We start from the raw sequence: 23,973 nt of genomic DNA, 5'->3' as shown, positions 1-23,973 counted from the left end.
GGTACAGTGCTGCTCGATGCAGGAGACCCGGGGAAAACAAGACCCAGTAGCTCTAACAGGAAAGTGCATGTCCTGTGTTTGAACCGAGGACCTCGGGCAGGGTGGATTGGTCACAGCAAACCTCAAGGTCTCAAATGTTCCTTCCAGAAAGTGAGACCATGCACACACATACAATGCTCAGCACTCCCCAGCCCTCGTCGTTCGCTCACCTGCCTTGTGGGATGGCAGAGATTCTCCACCATCAAATTCATTAGGTGAAATAGAATCTGGGCCCTAAGAGTCCTATCCCGCGACCCTACGGGTACCGCTGCACATGGCCGTATGGCACCTTTGTTATTGGGCCATCATTTAGTACTTCCTTTTGGCGCACTGCACTGTGCTGGTCATGCATGGTTATATTTGGTCGCTATGTCGCTGTAGCAATGCACTATAATGAGAGAGTGCTTTACTACAGCGATGTAGCAGCAGCATCGCCATAGCACGGTTTTTGCCAATGGATTCGGCGGCCCTGTAGCACATCACTGCGGCGCCATAGCATCTAGCATAGAAGCACCCCCATGTTATGTCAAGTCCCTGGTGGGGGAGATGGTCACCAGCCATCAGTAGGAGACAGGCGCACGCTTACAGGCCGTCACTATGGAGCAAGGAAGGGCCCCACAGAGAAGTGTGACCCCCCCCCACACACACACTTATATTTACTTCCTACTGCTGCTTGGGGGATGATGGAAGAGGGTGGCGGGGGGGTGAGGGAAGGACAGAAGAGAGAAGTAAAGAAGGATGTCCGTCTCCCAGCTCAGCCAAGTCCACGCTTGCAGGGCCTCCCATCTGCAGAGACTCCCCCTTTCAGTGAGAAAAGGGCAGCGTACCCCTCCTGGAAGGCTTTGCTCTCCCATCCTTACACGTGGAAAAGCCACAGTTAGAGCTCCTTGGCTTGTGAGCCCTAAGAGACAGTCTAGCTCTATTATTATCCCCTGAGCCAGTCACCTTAAAATGGGGAGGAGCTGAGATTTTGCCTCCTGCTTCCTTTAGGTGGAGTGAGACGCACAACTCTTGGCTTGCTTGCTTTTCCAGCTTCCAGATGACTGAATATATGAAATATGCTTGGGATTTGCTACCAGTAGTTATGGGCTACCCAGCCAATTTTAGCTTTCCTGAGTGAGTGCACATATGTGCGCTGTACATATGTTTTCCAAATGCTTTAGTAAATCAAATTAAAAAGGGCACGTTTCAAAACCAGAAATGCCTTACCCTAATGGTTTGCATTAGAGAAATTTAGAAGTGGAAAGGTTTGACCAGCTGTGAGAAGCAGCTAATGGTTCAAATGTTTCTGATGGGGGAAGAATAAGATTAAAGTCGGTTTAAAAATAAATCTACCTTTGACCTTCTGAAACCTTGCAGAAGTTTTATAATTTATAGTCATCACATCCATTTCTGGAAGGCTGAAGGATCCAGAGTATTGTAGGCCCTGGGTTAAGACTTGTTTAAGGAAAATCCTTGAGCGAAATTTTGAAAATTAGAGAAAGAAACAGAACGAGAAGGAAATGAGCTGTAAATATGGTTCTTCTGCTCTCACCAGGCTCTGTGGACCATCAGGAACAGAGAAGCCCCACGGCTCCTTGACGCTCTGGGCAACTATGTGAAGAATGTTGGAGGAATTGCAAACACAAATGAAGGAGCTAAAACTAAGAACAGGATCTTGCTTTGCTGATAATTTTCACTTAAAAGGGGATAAATAATTGTTGATAATGCAGCAGCAGCTCCACAGACTTGAAGAAAAATAAGAGTCTATTTTAAAAGGGCCTTTACTACAGGAATATGGGCCAGATTCTTCTTTCCCACCAGTATAGTATAAGTAACGCTCCACAAGTCGATAGCAGACAAGTCAATAGTATAAAGCCGCTGGGAAAGCAGGATTTGTCTCACAGATGTACCTAAAAATAAGCTGTAATTCCACATGCTGGAGACACTCTGAAGCTGTTTAAATATAATGTCTGCTGATGCCTTGGGAAGGACTGTTAGAGCAGCAAAGGAACTACAGCAAGGCCTGTAGCTGTTGGTCACTGTAGCTTTGGCCATAATCAAAATTCAGGCAGAAGAGTAAAGCAAGCCATTTATTAATTTAGAGGAAATGTCCCCTTGATTTGCAACCTGGGTTTCTGGACATTCAATCCAGACAGATGGGCTTGATAGTTAACTTGCTGCAGAAAACTCAACCAACCAAACAGGCAGCTGAGATAACCGGCTGCCTCTCGGAGCCATGCAACTCTTCTTCCTCCTCTCCACGCTCTCCGTTGCCATCTAAGTCACCCCTGTGCTAAGAGATCAGTTTGGAAATGTCACTGTCATTAGAAACAAGTTGACTTCCTCCTCTCACAGCTCCCCCAGCCTCCTGGAGGTATCCCACAGTCTAGTCTGATAATGATCCAGAAAGCCGTGCCAGAGAGCTGGGCCCCTGCCCAGCCTGGCAGCGTGCCGCCAACGTGCAACATGCTGCGGACAGGAGGCACAACTGCACTACAGTGGTACAGCTCTGACAACCCAAGCCTGCCCGCAGCCAGAAGCGCAAGGCCCTGGTCTGGCTGTATCAGCTGGCATTACACTCATCTCATTTCTGACATGCATGAGACACAATTCAGAACAGTCCACAGTCAAAAATTCAGACATCCAAAGACTTAATACTGATCATCACTACAGTGCATACAGTGGCCCCAAGGAACGCTGCAGCAGCAGAAACAGAAGTGATTTCCCAGAGCTCCCACCCCTTCCCAATAGGATGACCAGGACAGGGTAAGTGCAGCAGCTGCCCCAGGCACCAAATATGAGCAGGAACTGGGATGCCCACCGCCTGGCCACAGGAGCCAAGCAGCGCAGTGCCACACCAGGTCAGGGACAAGTGGTGGGAGCAGTATGGTGCTCCTCCAGCCTTCCTGGGGCCCCTGCAGTCCTACTGCCACTAGGGATGTGGGGAGCAGGGAGCAGGCGAGAGCGAACAGGGCACCGGCCTCCAGGAAGCCTGAGCATGGGACTCCCACTGCTAAAGTGGTAGCAGCTGCCACCACTGCCGGCTTGGTGCCACAACCAGCAGCAGAGGCCCAGCCACCTCTGCATTCATGCTCTTGCTGTTAATTGCTCTGACACAAAGGGAAAAGGTGCTAGAGCCCCTCCGAAGGTAATTTTTTTTGTTGTGCATTTCAGTGTGTGTGAAGGGGAGAGGAATGAACTAGTGGTGTTATTTCTTTTTGCTTATGTGTTAGTTCCAAGAAATCTGAAGTCATAACCAGCCAGGAAAATAAAACAGACAAGCCCCCCCGCTCTAATATATCAGATAAGAAACCTAATAAAAGCCTAACAAAGTCCTGAAACAGTCACTCACCGTTGTCCATTAACAACTTGGAAAAGAAAGATGACGCCCTTTACATGCAAACACCAGCCCAGGTGCAGCACTGGTCAAGCTATATCGCTAGGCCCCTACAGAAGCAATGTCATAACCTTGTGCTTTGGGCTCTTCACATAAAACTGGGCCATGTTTTTCAAAGAGCAGCTGAAGAGAGGAGCATGACTCACTGGCTGAAAATACATTTGTCCACTCTCTCCACCTTACCCTTCAATAATAAGCACTGTCACAGACTGACAGCTCCTGCCCCACAACAGGTCTGATGACTAACAGCATGTGACACTGCATGGGGGTGGTGAAGGGCTTGGCCATCCACTGCAAAATAGCAGATAGGCTCGTCTATGCCAGGCATGAGAACCAACAAGTGGCATGAGCTCTAGGTTCATTCCACCCAGCCGAGACTAACAGCATGCCACGCGCTAGCCAGGTCACTGCACTCGCTCATACACAAGAGCTATGAAGAGAAATTAGTCAGAGAGGGGCTTAAAAGAAATTTTGGATGTTTCCCCCCAAAAGAGAGTTTTACCATAAAATGGGTTTACCGTAGAATGGAAGGATGCTTGGGATATGTACAGCTTGGCCAAATGATACAAGAGCCTCAGCAGGTTTCTGGCCAGTCTCTTACAGGCTGCACCTGTCAGTTTGGGGGAGGTTGTAAACCCCAAAGCAAGTCACAGGAGTTTGACTAGGGGAAGCTTAGCAAAGGCTCCGTGCTGCAGTGGGGCAGAGATACTTTTTTGGGAGTGAGCAAGAGGTCGTGTCAGAACCAGCCAAGGAGAGGCCTGGTCGGAAAGCCGGGAACCAAGCATGTGCAGGCATGGATGCCAGGGAAAGCAGTGGGGTGATCTTGTATGGCAAGGTCTGTATGGCTAAGTACAGACAGTCAAAAAGCCCACAGCTGAATTGATTCAATCTTCACAGGTTAGTCTAAACTGCAAAGATTGAACTGATAAGCAAATGAACAGACATTCACTTTTGATTCTGGAAATACAGCCACATGCCTGCAGGGGCTGAGGCCAGAAGCTGGGGGAGGGGAGGGGGGGGCATGGCTGAGAGCAGACCTCCCTGCTCAGCTGAAGCAGATAAGTTGGGCAAAGACTAGCCCAGTCGCCCTGTGAGGTGGGGGTTTGCAGGTGAGGTGCAGAGCCTCCTGGGATGCTGGGGAACTGTGATTTAACTTGAATCTAGAGGGGATCTGGGACTGATTTAATCTAACCCAGTGAAGTCTGATACTATATCCATTCAGGTTTACCTTAAACTGGTTTGGGCTATTTTGAAAGTGGTGTATGTGCGCTGAACTTCTAGGCTAGGACAGTCAAAAAAACCTGAGGTTGAATCTATTCAGTCTTTGCAGGTTAGTCTAGAATGTACAGATTAAATTGAAACAAGTGAAGAGACATTTACCTTTAATTCAGGAAATGCAGCCACATACCTGTAGTGGTTCAGGCCAGAAGCTGGGGGGGGGGCAGGGCACTACAGCATAGCTCTCTGACTCTGCTCACTTCTTCTTCCTGCTGCCCCTGAGGTCTCTGGGCTTTGTAGTCCAGGCTTACAACAGCTGCACTCTGCAGGGTTGCCCATCACTTCCTCTTCCTGCATATAGGTGTCTCTGGGATTTGTAGTCCACAGTTGCAGCTAGGAGTAACTTTGAGTGAGGGAAGGGGTGTTTAACCCTCCCCCGGGTCACAAATCCCAGCTGGGGTTTGCTGGGAGGGGGGCAGCCCCCCCTGTGCAGACTGGGCTACACCCCCCACTTGTCAGACGGCCCTCATTTCTCCAGCTAAGGAGCAGAGGAGTGGAGCCAACCCTGCTCTGCTTAATCAGACAGCCCAGCAATGCAAAATGCTGGGATGCTGGGAGACTGATTTAACTTAAAACAAGGAGGAGTCTGGAACAGACATTTCATAAACTGTTTTGATGCAAATCAGTTAAGCTGATACTACATTCAACCAGACTTATCTTAAGCCAGTTTCAGCAACTGAGCCCACTACCATATTAGTAGCACACCACAGAGACTAACACTAGGCGCTCCAGCTGTCCCCTCCAAATGCCCTTTGCTGCCAGATATATGTTGACATCCCTGACATGCCATGTGTACGTGGTCTCCTAACTTTGAATCCTAACATTCCCTATTATTTTAGGCTTGACAAAGCAATTGGGGCCAGGGGCGGCAGTGACTCTGGGATGCCATCCTCCACTGGTGTGCTTGTACAGAAGCAATGGCAGCTACTCTCTCCTGCCCCTGTTCAACTTAAGCAGGCTGCCCTGCTTGCCCTGCTTCAATAATGCTTCTGGCTTACTGTATGTGACTGATATGCCTACGCTGGGTGAAAAATACAAATGGAAATGTATTTCAGTGACATTTTTCCACCTCCTCCTCAAACACAGAGTAACCTTGCAGTAGAAGGCTGATCCTCTCATATTCAGAACTGGCCAAAAGCCCTAAATTTAAAAAAAGAAAGAAAAGAGCAACAATGGAAAAATATATAGTGTGATATCTCGTGGCAGCACTAGAATGCTAGCTGGGAAATGTTTATTGAGCACTGAAGCTATAAAACACAGGATTGTTCCATTGATTTGCAACTCGTTAATAGGAAACCACCACTTTTTTTTCCCTCCTTTTTAAATTCATTAAGACTTCATCTTGTCCCTTTCCAGAAAGCTCTGATTGTGACCGGAGTGGGCTGAGTCCTGACTGCGAACTGAAATCCCAAGTGCTCTTTTCCTGGTTACAGACGGAGAAGAGACATCAATGATGCATCACACAAAACTCGCTGCAAGAGAAATCCAATCAAATGCTTTTTCATTCTGTCTGTGCCCAGAGTCTCCTCTTAAATCATTAAGTCAAACCATAATTGCTCTGGAAGCACAGGCTGAGCACATTGCTGCAGTTGGAGTGTGAGAAGCACTATCATAACTCTTTTTGAAAGCTATATCCATCTTTCTATCAACAGCTTCTTACACACAACTGAAGGGGACTGCAGTCTTTGTTCTCTAGCAAAAAGCTCATGGAGGATGCCATTTTAGGTAAGGCTCACAAGTTTAAGAAACAAGCTTAAGAAAGGCAACAACTTATAAGCCTCTTTGATAGAAAACTGTTCAGAATCTGCTGCTTCCTGGCCAGGACGTGTATTTTCATTCTATTTTTCCATCAAAAAAGAAAGCACAAAGCCATCTAGACGCACCCCAAACAATGCTTTTCTTTAAAAAAGAAAATGAAATGTATCTTTGATACAGACAAGTGGTCTGGTTTTATGGTATGGTTCGTATCACAGAGAGAGATAGAGTCATACCAACTACATCATTGTGATGCTCTTCTTTTTACACGGCTGGAAAACACAAAGCCAAATGATATAAGTCCTTGAGTGGGGTGCACTGCTAGAGATTTTGGGGGCTGATACCAATAGCTGATTTTTAAGGAGGCATATTGGCCAATACTGGTCCAATTTCTGATAAGCGGCCTGGCAGCTTGGAGCCCTGCATCCAGCTGGTAAGTCTGTTGTGGTGGAAGGGGAGAGGAGAGATCAAGGCCACTGCGATGAATGAGGGGGTGGGCGCTGCCCAGTCAGGATGGGGTAGGGTGGGGCACAGGATGGAGCCGTAGCTCATCTGGGCAGAACGGGGGGGGCATATCCCGCCACTGTGTGCACCCTGGGATAGCATGGGGGGGGGGGGCGTGTGCCCTTGAATCTGCATGGGGTGGGGTGGGCTGCAGCTGCAAGCTGGGGCTGTGCTGGGCTCTTACCGGTGTGTGTGGGGGGGGGGTTGGGCCAGGCTGTGCTCGGGGTGGGCGCTGGCAGCACTGGGAGGAGGTCTTGGGAGGGGCGGGGCTGCAGCCAGCTAAAATTCTCTGTACCCGCCCATAGCTCTTCCCTCCCAGCACTGCCAGAGCACACCCCCAGCCCAACCCCCACATGCTGGGAAGAGCCCGGCACAGTCCCAGCAGCAGCTGCCCTGCGCAGATCTGGGAGCACCCCCCCCCATGCCCCTTTGGATCCCACCCCTCCTCATGCCCTCTGGATGAACTGTGGCTCTGTCTCGCACCCCGCCCCAGCCCCAGCCCCAGTCCCAGCCCCTCCCTCACCATGGAGGTGATTAGCCCCCTATGGCTCTTCCCTCCCCTTCCCCTGCCACCACAACAGACTTACCAGTTGCATGCAGCTCCCTAGGCTGTGCTCCTTGCCGACTACATGCTGCGCTGTGAGCATGTACAGGTGTTTATCCAAATTATCAGACACATCAGGCCGATTTCTGATACAGTCAATTTTCTTTATATCAGTGCTGATCCAATATTGGACTGATGTATTGGTGCACCTCTAGTCCTAAAGGAGTGTGACTACATAGCTATGGGTAATGTTTTAACTCAGGAGTTTCAGAGGATGGAAAAAAAGGAACGCATCTTCTTTTGAACTTGTGTATGTGGTGGGGTCTGGGACAATAGCGTGAGTCTGCCCATCTTGCCACAGATTCTGTGAGAGCTGGAAAGCCATTGTACAAGAGATGCCAGCTGCCTGATCAGTATTAGTGATTAATTCAGAGTTAAGGGGGAAAAAAGGCAGTTACCATTTTAAACATCAATTTGGGGATGGCACTATGGTACTGGGAAACTCTTGAGTCCTTTCCCTGGACCTGTTTGTGCAAGCCTTGCTCTTGTACTTGCTCTTGTAAATGGAACTACTTGTATGAATAAGCACAAGTCCCAGGTGTGGAGGCTGCAGCCCTGGACCCGTGACTCTGCATCTGTTCCTTGTACAGCTCTGATTTTTTTCCATTCAGATCCACCTTCCGGGGCTCGTCCATTGGAGGTTTCAGGGTGAAGTGCATCTTCGTTTAGGGCAGGGATGGGCAAAATACAGCCCCCGGGTCAGATCTGGCCTGACACGGGATTTTATCTGAGCCATGGCGGGTCCCTCGGCTCTGCCTGACCCAGTGTGTGCAGCCAGTGCTGTTGCCCATGGGGGAGTGCAGTGGCCAGACTCACTTCCTGGCAGCCGCCACGGCAGTGGCTCCTTCCAGCTGCCACTGCCAGTCTCCACTGCCACTGCCAGACCCAGCCCTGCTGCCCACACACCCCGGCCCAGCTGCCTGCCTCCACTCCTGGGGCATGTGGGGTCTCCGTGGAAACTATCTGGGCCACTGTGGGCAGGGCACGCTCAGCTGGGAAGATGGGATGGGGCCACGGGCAGGCAGGAAGCAGCATTTGGGAGAGGGATGGGCCCACCTGCTTGCTCCAGTAATTGCTCACATAGGGAGTTTGGATGAGTTGTCGTGAGTGCGGGGGGCGGTGGGTAGTGCTGACCCAACCCACAACAGCCTACAAAACTCCCTAAGTGGCCCTCCAGCCCAAATAATTGCCCACCCCTGGCTTAGGGGCAGGTGCACTGACTTCTCTGCAAAGGCACAAACGCTGGCAAGGATAGTGTGAAAGAGCCTTCGCTTAAGAGAATTTTGTTCCACCATAAAGTTCAGTGGAAACAGTGTGTGACAACCAAACTCAAAATTGGTTTCACCATTTTTCTCATTCCCTACCTCAAAAAGAGAACATGTGGCTGCATTGCTGTCCATTTGCACGAGGAAGGAAAATATGGTATTGTGTTTGCACACGAGCAGTGGACTTGGGAGTACTGGAGACGCACGGTACGGCTGGGGATCCTCCGAGGATCTGGCCTGTGTAGAGTATCTCTCTTTGGTGTAAAGTGAATCCAGAGCAAAAAGTAGTGACGTGCGGGTTCAGTTCACTTTTAGAGGTATACGACATGTTGAAGGGCAGGTCTAGCCAGACCCACAACTCTAAAAATGGCCCCGTTGCTTCCCTGGTTCCCATTTCTCACTGATTCCAGACTTAAAAGAAAAAAGCAACTCACTTATAAAAAGAAGATATTTGTATCAGCAACTCAGCTCAGAAGCTGAATGTCAGGCTCCATTCTCTCTCTGGCTCATGTATCACAAAGAAGCTGCGTTCAGAAAAAATGATGCGTCACAGCCTGAATAACCTCCAGCTTACTCTCCCCCAGATGTGCTGGCTTGCCTGTGCTAGCAGAGTAAATATTTAGTCAGCAAGCAAGCAGGAATGACAACGCACGCACGGTGAGCAAGGCTCTTGAGCAAGACAGAGCTATTGCGACAGGCATGAGAAGGGATTGGAAAACGGAGAAATTCATTTATTTCATTCATTTTCTTAGGAAATTCAAAATTCCAGCATCTTGGATGTGCTCTGTCATTTTGCTATCAGTCAGCATGGTAGTTGAAAGCCTGCTGAGCGTGTACTTTTCCACAGCAGGGAGAGATGCGACTCAAATTTTCCAGCCTCTGTGTTTAAAAACCCCGTAATAGCAGCCACATTACACCAATTGAGAAAGAGCCCCCCTCCCCCCAATACAGCTCATAACATTTCAATTAAAAAACGAACATTTTCTAAATTGTTTTTCACTACGCTTTTGCTATCTTTACAGACTGTGGACATACTTAGGCCTTTAGTAACAGCCTAGCCTTGATCTAGAAGGTCCTAGCTCCTATTACCCTTGATGACCAAGCTCTCTGTATGTGTTTGGACATGAGTCCAACATGCGTCTTCATTCACCATTTTGCACCGACATAAAGAAGCTGGGATTGCTGAAGCATTTAGTTAAGCTCGGTGTCTCCGCACTGATGCGGTGTAAACGACATCCTCCGGCCGTGCTAAACGCAGTGCAACGGTACAATTCCACTGTCCGACTTCGGGGAAAAGCCTCCAAAGTGTCTAGTTCCAGACTGCGTCTTTGCAAGACATCATGGTGAAAACAGAGATTTTGAGTGAACCAGAGGGACTGAGCAACACTGAAGGTGATTGTTACAGAAAGCTACATTTTTATGTCCTCACCCTGATTCCCTCAAGGGAGGCCTGATCCCGCATCCTATACCACAAACTGCTCATGCCACAGCCTCTTCCTGACCCAGTATTATAGACACTGGATCCTTCAATTCCTGGATGCAGCTGTTGGTTTTGATACTTTTCAAATAAGTGCACATCTATCTACTTATTATTAGCTACCTGTGTCCTCTCCCCTGGAATTTTAAATATAAATTTAGGTGCTTGCTTTAGATACCTGATTATGAACATTTTGGCTTTGTCGAGGCCTTGACCTTCACTATTGCTTTATTGTCTTTGTTTCTGTTTTGTACTAAGTACTGTGCCTCACCTCCTCTTGCCTCTCCAACCTTGTCAACAAAGCCCATTGTGAGCCAAATGGCTTGTTGGGTTAGCATGGTTACAGCACACCACTTTCTGGGGAAGCAACGTGACCAGCTCTGCATGCGGCTGCCTTTGACTCTCAGGTCTGGGGAGCAGGTGTGTATTCACAGCTGGGTCAAATGGCAGCCTTACGCATACCTCCAGAGCGGGGCCTGCAGCGGACGCTGCACACGGGGACAGTGGTGACTTCCAGCTGCTGCTGCTATCACAATCACAATCACATGGCTGTGGCAAAAACCAGTTCTTCACGTCCCCCATTCTTGCTGCAGCCCAGGGCAGTTGCCCCTGTTGTCCTGCCCCAGTTATACCACTGAGGACCTGAACTGAAGCTTTCCGAGCTTTAGTGAGATACCTGAACTGCTGTACAACCACAGCCCCTAGTCAAGTAAGGCTTTTCTTTAAATCCCTCCACCTGCTTCCCCTCAACATCAATATGAATGTTTACAAGTCATACTCAAGATTGAAAACACTGTGTCCACCTCTCTCCTCTCATACTACTTCTTCCAGCCATCCTTGAGCTTCTTCTTCATACTGTTCTTTTTCACAGTGCTTCCCTCTGCTGCCCCGTCCTCATTTATATCCCTCCACAGGACACTTCCATGCATGAAGCCTATCACCGACAGTCCACCAAAGCATGAAATTAAATAAAATCAATGTCACGCCTTTGGGATTAGACCATTGTCTGGTAATAGATGGATTAGACTTCATAGCAGCTTTGTTTTCTGTCCTTTATTGTAAGTTCCCTGGGGCATGGACTTCATCTTTGAGTGTGCAACATGCTGAATACAGGTGAACTTTGGCTTTTGAGAAGCCCCATCATCATCACTTGTGGCAAAATGCAGCGGTTGCTTCTGTTCCTGATTTGGCTAGCACCGTGCTTTGCAATAAACTGCAGGGACATGCAGTTAATCTGCAATTAAATGCAGATTACAGAACTGGAATGTGCACTACAAAAACTGCGTAGAAACTAATGGATAAGAGCAGGTTGAAAGAGGCTGAGGTGCTGGGCCTCGAGATCTTGATGTTACTAATTCACTCTACGACACAAGGCTGTTGTTGTGAGAAGTGTTTGCCAGCACTGTTAATGTAACGTCCCCGAGAAGGGAGTCAATGGAAAAGCCTTGGAGAAGGAAGCATGCTCGTTTCATTGGAGAAGGACGGAGTGAACACTAGAGCTTGGCTGGGTAGTGGAAGCTTTTGGTGGTGTTTCCAGGCTAAAGGAAATGAACCGGAAGAGAATTGTTTTCATGTCTGACTGAAATGCTTTGTTTCAACCAAAATGAAATTATGCTATTAACCTATTTAACCCTTTACCAGCCTTCTTTTATATTTAAGCCACTTTCCAAAGTTGTACTTCATTTTTGTTTGATGTTTTAAATTCCTCCCCCTAGTTATTTTGCTGATGCTATTCCGAGTCACCACCCCCCTCACCCCGGAAACATTGGGCATTGGGGCAAATGTTCTCCAATGCACGCAGCACAGGAGGGCCAGGATCACTCCCACGTCCTTGTACAGCCAGAGGGACTTCTCCCAAAGAGGGAAGGCTGCTTAACTGGCCGTGCTTGCGTCTGCAGTCCTTGGCTCCTCTGCCGAGTTGGATTTCTTCTTTATGAAACTTGACACTTGGAAACTGAGCATAACCTGCCCAGGCCACCCAACACAATACAGACCAACATGCTTCTTCCATTAAGGTGGTGGATCTCAACCAAAGCACTGCAGCCAACCAGGGCGCCGCACTGTGTTAGCGCTGTGTGCATGCAAATGGGATTCACAAGATCAACCCAGAGATTTCATACAGAAGCTCACAGTGTTAAAACCAGTCTGCCCTGTTCTGGTCTGTCTGTGTCCTTTGCAACAGAAGAATTGCTATGTTAGTTTTCTGTAGTAAAAAAAGACCAAACAAAACCTACGAGTTGGCATTTTCTGAGGGGTGCCTTGATTTTAAGGAGGGGTCTAACAAGGGGTGCCTTGCATCTGAAAAGGTTGAGAAGCACTGCTCTGAAGTCACATCTAAAGAATGAGGTTAAAGATTAGGGCTGTGCAAAGGATGCTGGAAGCTGCTGACAATAACCAACAGCTGCATCCATGAGAACTAGCAGGTGGTTTATTGGCTCTTCAGAACCACCTGAAACGGGTTCTCCATCATTTTCAGGACGACACTGAGATATCTAAAACCTACGAACTGTTTAAAGCAAATGCTGTCCATATGTGTTTCACATATACCGGCTATCCAAGTACTTACTATAGTCTAACACTGTGCCCCAAAACTTGAAAGAAGATTTAACACTTGGGTTAATAAATTTAGTAACTTACTTGAAATATCCCTTGCAACAGAAGTGATAAGTGACAACGTTGAGGAGTTTTACAGTATTAATGCTTGTTATTGCTTCTCACAAAGTGTTACCAAGCTTACAATAATCTTTACACTTTCAGCAAAAATGTGAACAGTATATTTAAATATATTAAAAAGAATTAAAAAAAAACATTTCACAAAAAACATTTGTTGCCATACGAAAGTCTGTTAGCAATAAATGCCCACACCAGTATTTAAACATTGGTAAAAGTATAATGATCTGTACTAATAAATTATGCAACAAGAGGTAAACAAAATAAAATTACAATATAGCTATCAGTGTTCTTCTGTGGGGTCCAGGCAGCTCCAGAAAGCTTCATTTAGATGACTAATTAAGAAACTGATATTTTCAGAGCAACAAAAATAAAAGCTTTTATTTGTTCATTTGAATATAAAACAGGCGTTATCACAGATGTACAAAGCGTACTGGTGGTTTAACATACAAGAAGGTTGCTGTCCTTTGCACATAAAAATTTTTGTTTGAAACTGTGATTGGCTGAGTTACATGAATTTCTCTAACCAGTCACCACACTCTATGAAATAACGCTGCTAACATTCAACTGATAAAAGGGACAGTCTTCCCTTGGGTAAAGTGTCAAGCAGGATTAAATATATATAATAAACAAGCACCATGAGGAATCTGCTCCTGTTTGATTAGTTTTGTGTTTAAATGTTCATTGTGTACCCTCTTTCTGTGCATGTGCATCAAGTTGATTACATGGTTTTGTCTGACTTCAAAAGCACAAGGTCACAAGACAAACATTTTATACATTCTCATGAATGGTTTATCTACAGTACAATTTCTAATACAGAACAATCCTTCTTTATTGCTCAGTCTGATGGTACTTAAGTGTTTCCTTCCTTTTGCTTGCACAATAAAACTAGAAGCTCAGTTTATCATTTCTCCTAACTCAGAAGTTAACAACCACAGATGACAGGTTGCAGAAGAGATCTGTTATTAACTGCGTTTCACAACTGCATTGCAGTTCTTTTCGCTCTATGAATGGAAAGTTGGCTTGGTGAAGGTTAAAGTGATGCTTTAAATGACAGCTAAATTTGTTTTGCAGTACTGAGATCAGCAATAGCAGGACTTCACAAGTTAGTTCACACACTGCAATTATGTTTGTAATCAATCAGCATTTGGTCTGAAGCCTTACAACAACTTGCCATTAAGAACAGGTTTTTATTCTTTTTAGGGAGCAGAAAATGAGTCTGATGGAATAGAGGATTGAGTAGAAATATTCACAGGATAGTGAACTCTGAAAAGGCGGTCTGAAATAAAGCAAGTCTGACATGGTAAGGTGCTCTGTATTGTACATGCAGACTAAAATATCCCTACCTTTTAAAAAGATTTCAAACAACCAGCACTGATTCTGAGAAGCCAAACAAAACTATCACTACCAGGGCTCCGTTGCCGTACGTATTCTGCAAAGGCAGACAAAATATGTCCCTTAGACACGTTATAAAAATGACTGCATTTGTCCTGCAACAATCTTGGTCATGCATATCCCGTAATGAGAGCCAGCACATGAACATATTCTGGACAATAAGAAAAGCATTCTTGGACTGCTGCTGATAAATCCCACTCTTGATCACACACAGGTCAACTCGGTTACAAAGGAATGAAGAAACTATGAAGGCTACAAAGGAAGGAAGAAAAAAAAACCCAATGGAACTGGAAAGTGAAGGTCTCTTTTATTCAAAGGAGGTAAAATAAAGGCAGCTGTGATTCATGTTTTCCTACTCTTCACTGTCAGTGGCCGTAGATCTGAGACTATGGGTCATGATTCCTTAAAACAGGCAGTTCAGTTCCTCTGTTAGTTCACTTGGGGACTCGTTAGCAGATACACAATTTGTGCCAAATCCATTGTAGTGACTACAGGCTACATTCCATTAGGGAGAAAATTAAAGTCCAAAACAATAGTTTTATACAAGTGTAAACTGGATGGGTTGGCCACCAACCTACATGGACCAGCTGAGAGGCATATTGATAACTCTGTGCAAATAACCACCAAAACTTTTCCTTATCACAACAAAAACATCAACTGAAATGATGAAAAAAATTGTGCAACAAAGTTATGCAGCTAGAAAACAGTGCTATTCTTCAACCTGCCTTTTCTAAAGTCTAACAAGTGTATGCACATGCCAGCACAAATATTTATTGTTGCCTCCATGGCAAAGAAAAAAAACTGTTGTAGTGCATTTTTAGTCTTAAATTCATCACACTGCCTTAAAGGCAGCAATAATTCCACTTGCTGGTATCTAGAGGACTTTTTAGACAGGGATACTTAGCAATCCAGGATTGCTTTCTCTCAAAAAATTTGTGAGTAACATTTGATTATCTACAGTGGGAGACACCATGCAAGTGACAAGTACTGCATTTTAAACTTTAAAATCTTTTGTCATTAGTGAATTTATATTTCATATATATATATTTGATGTGATACTATCCACTCAAGATAATACAACACTTTGTTTTTATATTAGCAAACATTACAAGAGTTTAATATTCTTGAATGTTTTTTTCTCTTTTATACTTCTAAAGAGATCAAAATAAATTAAACGTTTTGTACATAATTACAGAAGAAGTAGTTAACTTATTTTATCTTTTTAGTTTAGTACAAAGATATTTGCAAGTTCTTTGCCGAAATACACCTTATTTATAAATTTCTTCCATTCTAACACTAACATCAAAGGCTCTTTAGCCTTTGTGCTTTCTGCCTCTCTGACAGAGAAAGCTGCTAAACCTCTAATTGGAAGGTGCTACTTTGGGTAGTTTCCTCGTACCTCTATGTAGTTTTCTAAGACGTGGGATCTAAAATGGCTTAAATTAGTAACGGATCTGTGTTTTTCAGCTTTTTATGACACATTAAAGACAAGTGAACAAAACAATTCTTTGTCATAGTATGTAAATTGTTAAAAAGAATCCACTTGGAGGGCAGAATAAAAAAATTAGCTACTTCAGCTTACTTAACGTAAAATACAAAGCCACATTTACTCAGAAAGCAGTATCATCCAATAAGCAAAAAAAATCTAAAATGGGCTTTTCCAACCAACTGAAGGGCAGTACCCCATAGTCCTTCTGTGCTAAAATTTAGTGGTAAAAGAAAACATTTCACATTTTATTTCCTGCCAATCATGACTGCTTTTAAAAGTCATAATAGTAACAGTTCCATTCTGATGAGTGTCACCCTCTTATCTGCACATTTTTTAGTGGACACCAAAAAATTTTATACATCTATAGTCAAGTCCATGGAAGCCTTAAGATACAAGACTACATGTTGTAGGCCACATAGATGGGATCTAGCTGGTCTGCCAAGAATCCATCTCGTAGGTGCATACGTTGTTTCTCTCCACGGGAGTTGATAGGAATTACACCAATGTCCACCACCACCACCACCCCTACAATTAGATAGTGTTCTTCCAGGACCACATTGGTGACTAATGGAACCAGGTCCAAGGCTTCTTGCTCTGATCCATCCAGCTCAACTACGACAACCAATAAATTTGTCCAGGTAAACACCGCACTAGAACATAAGAAAAAATATTATTAGATGTTCAATGGGCCAGTTTTACACCAAGTCTAATCTTGTAACGTTCCCTTTACAGTGGGTGCTTTAAAATGTCTTCTACTTCCTGGCTGCCTCTCTCACATTGTGACTAACACAGGCCATGAACAGTGATGGGGAACTCATTTGCACGTAGCAACACAAATAGTTGGGTTGACTCTGCCTTTACTCGTTAGGCACTGAGCTAAACCTCATTGAAACTAGAAGGTGTAATTGCTGCCTCTTATTTAGGATGGTTGTAAAAAACAGCTGAACTTATTTGTGGAACTAGGAGGCTAACATAATACATGCCACTGCCCAAAAATGACATGCACCTATGAGTGGAAGGGTTTATCTCTGTATTGTTTTGTGAAGCTTTCTATGTCTCCTGAAGTTTGGGCCAAAACAAATCACATGAGGTTCAACACAGACAAGTGCAAAGTCCTGCACTTAGGACAGAAGAATCCCATGCACCAGGACAGGCTGACTGGCTGGGCATACTGGGCTGCATTGGTAGGTGTGTTGCCAGTAGGTCACGGGAAGTGATCAGTCCCCTCTATTCAGCACTGGCGAGGCCACATCTGGAGTAATGTGTTGTGTTTTGGGGCCCCCAAAAAGGATGTGGACAAACTGGAGAGGGTCCAGTGGAGGGCAACAAAAATGGTGAGGGGCTGGGGGACATGACTTCTGAGGAAAGACCGAGGGAACTGGGCTTATTTAGTTTAGAGAAGAGAAGACAGAGGAGATTTAATAACAGCCCTCAACTACCTGAAGGGGGGTTCAAAAGAGGATGGAGCTGAACTGTTCCCAGTGGTGGCAGATGACGGAACAAGCAATGGTCTCACGTTGCAGCAAGGGAAGTTTGGGTTAGATATTAGGAAGACTTCTATCAGTAGGAGGGCGGTGACGCACTGGAACAGGTTACCCAGAGCGGTGGTGGAATCTCCATCCTTGGAGGTTTTTAAGACCCAGCTTGACAAAGCTTTGGCTGGGGTGATCTAGTTGGGGCTGGTCCTGCTTTGAGCAGGGGGTTGGACTAGATGACCTCCTCAGGTCCCTTCCAACCCTCATTTTCTATTATTCTGTGATTCTAAGACTCACAAAATAGAACAGAAGATGATAACGGCAGCAGCAGGGAAGTACCAGACAGTCAGACCAAACACTTGATACGTGGCCTTGATAAAAGCTGACAGCGTTTGTCCTAACTGTGGATTGGAAAAGTGGTTCAGTACTGTGAATAAAGCCATAGTGTTCAGTCTGTTGTATTTAGGGAAACACAACTTTGTACATTATAAATGGATAGATTTTCCTTCTGACTGGAACAGCATGAATGACTGAAGTTTCGGCTACTTACTAGTTTTTGGTTTAAGACTGATGTTTTCGCTTGCAACCTCCCTTCCTTTTATTGAAGAGGCAAGTGAAAGTGGCAAAATTAAGGGCGTCATCTTTTCCACCAGATCCAGGTCATGGAAAAGATTCAGCTTTCATATCTGGCCATGTTCTTTGCACCACAATCACCGACTCACAGAATGCAGGGAAGGGCCCAATTCTACTTTAATTTATTAGAGCTTTCTTAATAACAACCCCACCCAACCCCCAAAGTTAAGCCTTAAGTAGCTGCATTAGTAAGGAACATTTCAATGCAATCTTAAAAATTCCACGACATCTTTTTTCCCCCCAGCTAATAAGTAAAAACTGATAATTGAGGGTAGGATGCTAGGGTCTCATTTCAAATACAACTATAAGGAGCCATTGCTGACACCCCTCCACACAATCAAAGATCACATTATATTTATACTTGATAGTGGAGTTGTACTTGCAGACATATGTGGGTGTGTGACTAAATTCCCTTCTAAAATTCTTGAGCTGAGAAAAATTAGAAGTCCAGGAAGGTTGCACATTTGGCAACTGCAAGAAAAGCCAAAGTTTTGAGTAGAAACTACTACCTCCAGAAAAGCAGCTGTATTCTACCATGCTATATTTTGCAGGAATCATAAATAAGTAGCTATAATACACCAGTAGGAAGCGGGCTGCAATAACATTCTTCAAATCATCCCAAAACCTCAGCTGGTAAGTCTGTTGTGGTGGGCAGTGGGGGGAGAGAAGGGGCATGGGGGGGGGCAGTTCCAACACCCCCACAGTGAGGGAGGGATTGGGACTGGGGCTGGGACAAGCTGCCCAGCCAGGGCAGGGGGGTCCAGGCCTCCGTGGGAGGTTGGGGGGGGGTTAGGGTCTGAGAGGGCATGTGCCCTCTGTCTGGATGTATAGATGTTTATGCAGTCTATCATTATGCACTGAGTGAAAAACCCTTTCCTTGCAAATTCCAGGAAAATACATGCTCTGTTCCACATTCAAGCAGTAGAAGTTTAAATGAGGCAGTGCTCCCCATTAATCACATTACACACGTACATCATTTCTGAAGGTATCTTGCATTATTAAAGCCATTTTCAAAAATGTAAAGTTTGCCTACAACAATGAAAGGCATCATAGTAAGACACTGAGATGGAAATGGATTGCAGTGCCACTCTTATTCTCAAGATATGTTATTAGAGGTGCTTAGTATGGCTGTGCAAAGCTTCGGTAGCCGATTTGATTTGAAGGACATTCGGCCTGATACGGCGGCTGAATCTCCAAATCCAAATCAAATTGAGAGACCAGTTAAAAAGTGTGAATTGAATCAGAAGCCTCTGAATTGATTCGGAAAAGATTTGGCGCCAATTTAGAAATTTGGCCATAGACTAAACAGGCAGCAGTCCTCACCACGCTGGACACAGCTGCCTCCAGCTGGTAAGTCTGTTGTGGTGGGTGGAGGGGGGTGTTAAGGGGGGGCAGATCAACGCCCCCAGTGATGGTGGCATTAGGGTTGCAACAAGCTGCCCAACTGGGGAGGGGCGTGTGGGACTTGGGGAGGGGGCTCCCCCCACTGTGCGCCCCTGGGCCAGGAGGGCATGGGAGCAGGCATGTACCCCTGGATCCGTGTGGGGCGGGCTGGGCCGGGCTGTGCTCTGGGAGGCTAGGCCCAGCTTCCCACTGCTGGGCTGCTCTCTGCGGGGCATGCAGACCCAGGGCTGTGTTCTGGGTGGCTAGCCCCAGCCACAGCCTGGAGCGCAGCCCTGGCTCCATCCACCCCACAGAGCGCAGTATAATGGGGGATATGGGAAGGCTGCAGCCACCATAAAATTCCCCATAGCCCCTGCCATCCAGCCCCTCTCCAATCTGGGTGCACACATTCACCTCCATGCCCTGCCACTGTTCCCCTACCCAGGGCAAAGCCACGGGTTGTCTGGGAGGCACAGGGAAGCTCAGTGAGCGGCGGGAGGGCATAGCCCCTGCTCATAGCACCTTCTGCCACCCATCTGGAGTGCAACCTGGCCTGGCCCTTCCTGCGCAGATCCAGGGGCACATGCCCTCTCAGAGCCTAACCCCCCCCCCCCAACCTCCCACGGAGGCCTGGACCCCCCTGCCCTGGCTGGGCAGCTTGTCCCAGCCCCAGTCCCAATCCCTCCCTCACTGTGGGGGTGTTGGAACTGCCCCCCCCACGCCCCTTCTCTCCCCCCTCTGCCCACCACAACAGACTTACCAGCTGAAAGCATTAGCTCAGTGTTGAGGACTGCTACCTGCTTAGTCTATGGCCAAATCTCCGGATCAGCACTGAATCTTTGGATCCAAACTGGCCAAATCAAATCAGGACAGTGACTTGAATCACCGAATCGAATCACTGTCCCTCTGAATCAGCTGAATCTGAAGCGAATACTTGCCACTTCACACAGGCCTAATCCTTGGCTATGTTATTCTGAAACCAGACAGAAGGCAGGGCAGCATAGGAGCTTAGGGTGCCTGTAGACATGTGGGATGCCTGCTCTGATGTGCCGTAATCGCATCAGATTTGGAGCAGACTCGACTAATTAGCATGCTTCAGCAGGCTTGGCATCTTGTGTGTTCAGCATCCCCATGCTTCAAAAACAGTGCCAGAGGCACTTTAACTAATGCTAGTTCAACAAGCTTTAGTTAAAGCACCCCCACTGCCATTTTGAAGTGCAGGACACTGAATATCTGAGATGCTGCAGGCACTTTAATTAGAGCGGCTCCCGAGAGCCACTCTAAAGCACCCTCCCTCCCGCAGCCCTGGAGCATGTGTAAAGATGCCCTTAGAAACAAACTGGTTCAGAGGCATAAGCTTTTGTAGGCAATAGATACTAAGTAGGCTATTGTTGCCTATGAAACCTTAGGCCTCTCTGAACCACTAAGGTGACCCCCTACTCTGGCTTCTGTAAGATAGGTTAAAATAGAAGCCCACAGTAGGATTTTATATTTCTTGAATATGTCAAAGGGAAAAAGAGACATTTGAAAATAACCAGAGAAATTGTCGACAAATAAATGTTGGACAATTGTGTTATGAACAAAATCCCAAGTGGCACCTCCTGAAAAGCATCCAAGCCAGCACAGAAATAATTAGGACGAAGTGTGAAAACAGCTTTATGCATTGGGCAAAAACATACACTTTTATTTAAACTGTTTCTAAGAAATCACTCAATTTCCCTATGGATCCAGGCAGTTGAAACAATAATAACTAACTTTCACCTAAAGTATGTGATATGTCATGATGACCCAAGTAAAACAGGGTGTATCTGCATGTGCACATTTACTGTGCAGAAATTTAGGTTACTATGCAGTAACTGAAAATTACTGTGCCGTATGGTATGGGCACGCATCTATCTACGTGTGCAGTAAATATGGTGACTTATGCTGACTTGGGCGTAAATTTGATACCTGCATCATGCAAGTATCAAATTTACACCCACTTAGTTACTGTACAATAACACACATCTAGATGCCTTAATGCACAGTAACACTGCGTGTATGGACTTACTTGGGACTGGCTTTAGTTATTGCGCAGTAAATGCACATGTAGATGCACCCATAATGTGCCAGATATGTATGAACAGAAGGGTGTCATGACTACTGTTTTGGTGAAAGTATGTGTGTCTGTGAAGGACAGGCAGAAAGACAAGAGTAGCTGCGAAAGAAACAGGCAAAAAAAAGCCAATGGTAGTAAAAACAAAGCACTCAGATAGTACCCCTGAGAAAAGCTAAGAGCTTTTAGGCAGATCACTGGTTTGCACTTGTAAGCAAAGATACAGATTTCAGTTGTTCAAGGTTAAGAAGACTGTTTATCTACCCTTTTTCCCTCCAAAAGAACAGTGCATCATATATATGCATCATTGACCTATAATCAAATCCCCTACAATCCTGACTTTTGTACTTCCAACCTTTGTGTACATGCAACAAAAATACCAAGTCAGAATTTTTCAGTCGAATTTTTGTTCAAATATTCTAGTGCATTTAATCTTTTCAGTCCTTTATTTACTTTATTTGAATCTCCAGGAATTTGTAAGGCTAACAGCAGGTCAAGGTTTTTATCTGTCGTTATCAATTTATGTTCATGGAAAAAAACTCTCTCCCAAAATTGAACTTGAAAATGTGAGGTTGATTTATATGCAGGGCTGCAAGAAATAAATACCTGATTCTATCACTGATTTCTCCTCCATACAGGGGACCTCCATACATGGGAGGAAAACGTTCACAAAACAACTGGCAAGACCTCAAATTTTAGCTAACTGCTTGGGTCAGTAAAGGCTAACAGTATTTATGTAATATTTTTCAGCATAATCTATTTCCGTAACTATTCTAGGTGGAGTTAGGGTGCTGGTAATTATTGGGGTTTACCTCTGTAGTTTGTTGTAAGAATGGACCCTTAACCCAAAGTCTTGCATTTTAGTTTGCTGGGGAGTTCTATTTCTCCTTCTCAGATTGCTGAGATAGTACATACTCAAAAATTTTGCCTTGAACCTTGAAGGTGTGTGTGTAGGAATTTCCATTCATACAAAATGATCTAGCATCTTCCCGAGAGGAACTGTTTTCCTGGGAGATTCAAAAGAGAGAACATGTCTGATGCAGCGGTCTTCAAGAAGTCCATAAAATACCTCTTTGGCTTGATTGCAGAATTTGGGGAATCTGAAAGCCTAAGTGCATTATTTTACAATGTGTGTGGGATTTCCCAAAAATGGTTATGTCACCAGTTCAGGACGCAGCATGTGCATAATCTTCTGTGTGGTGTGGCTCAGCATGGTGCTGCTGGCACAGTAATGGAAAGTATGGACTTCATGAAAGTAATATAACTGTAGCCCCATTTAAGGATTTTGGCCCAACAAACTTCACTGACCTTCTCTTAAGTGGCATTTAAGGTCTCAGAGCATCCTAATTTTACTTTCCTAATTTTGTTGCTTGGAGAAAACAATCTGTTTTAGGATAATAAAATTTCCAAAGCGCCAGGTAAATGAAAGAGAATGGATGAAACTAAGCCATAAGTTTTCAAGACATGGCTCAAGCCCATAATTAGCCTTTGTCATTGGGAGCAGGTTCCATATTGTTTTACCCAAGCCCAAGGCTGATAGCAGCTTCCTGTGAGCAGGGGGTTGCTGAGAATTATATCAACCTTTTGTAACTGGATTCTTTTAAGAAATGGCAACCTTAAGTAAGATATTCCATATGGTCCACAGGTCAGAAACAGGAAGTGAACCATACTGACATTCATCTAAGGTATACATAACATTTATTTGGTTTAAAAGTTTCAGAGGTAGTGCCTGCAGCGCTATATGCAAAAGCCGCTCACTGTAAAAGGCAGAACAGCCTGGGTGCTCTCTTGGACCATCCACATAATCCTTCACATCCTTGTCAGTTCCCTAGGCCACCTAGGAGAAAGCACTGGCTATACCATCCCGAGTGGTCTGCAACTGCCCTTGCCGATGTCTTTGCTTGACCAGACCTTCACCTACATCTAGTAACTGCAGACATGCAAATCAAAGATGACAAGGTCATGAAAAATATTATTTATCCTTTTTTCTGTTTCTCTGAAGAGAAGGATTCCTCCTAGTTCCATTAAGTATAAATGTGTGGATTGAAGATGTGTTTGGATCTCTCCTAGGGAAACGACACCATTAAAAATTTCCTAGATGTAAACCCCAAGTCTGCCTCTTAATTAGTGAAATAACTCCTCAGCTCTCACAGGCAGGGCTAGCCCACAATTTTTTTGAGGACCCCTGTAAGAAATAGTTTTGGGGCCCCCCCGACACGAAGAAGCCGGCGGTGGAGGGAAGGGGTAGCGAGCAGTTGGAAGTGAAACCGGCAGCATCAGTGGCGGGGGGCGGGGGATGGTGAGTGGCTGGATGTAGGGGGGCCCTTGGCTTCAGGACCCCCTGCGGGCGCAGGTTTCACAGGATAGGACAGGGTGGCCCTGCTCACAGGAGACATTATTTGAGGTTGTCTATTATGAGCAGTATGAATTGATTGGTAATGACCTGCATCCTGAGATCTTCTGGTAAACTCACATGCTCTATGTTGGGGAATAAGCAGGGGAGAATATTAACTACCACAATAGTAAAATTTA

At 45.6% G+C, this 23,973-nt stretch overlaps 1 protein-coding gene across 7 annotated transcripts in view; it reads right to left on the bottom strand.

The window, feature by feature from the left end:
* Positions 1–13,008: 13,008 nt before the first annotated feature.
* Positions 13,009–23,973, bottom strand: part of DIP2C (DIP2 acetate--CoA ligase C (putative)) — a 470,493-nt gene continuing 459,528 nt past the window's right edge. For 5 of the 7 annotated variants that reach the window (XM_090047544.1, XM_090047545.1, XM_090047547.1 and 2 more), the window contains one exon: positions 13,009–16,505. In XM_090047544.1, the coding sequence (XP_089903670.1) occupies positions 16,253–16,505 (253 nt within the window). In that variant the 3' untranslated portion in view covers positions 13,009–16,252. The remainder of the gene's footprint in view (positions 16,506–23,973) is intronic. The other 2 variants (XM_090047548.1, XM_090047549.1) reach the window with 1 other exon arrangement.

The sequence above is a fragment of the Crocodylus siamensis genome, chromosome 5 (genome assembly GCF_052110815.1).
Source record: "Crocodylus siamensis isolate JL-2025a chromosome 5, ASM5211081v1, whole genome shotgun sequence".
Taxonomy (NCBI): Eukaryota; Metazoa; Chordata; order Crocodylia; family Crocodylidae; genus Crocodylus; species Crocodylus siamensis.
Note: the sequence above shows the minus strand (reverse complement) of the source record. Positions and strands in the feature narration are given on the sequence as shown.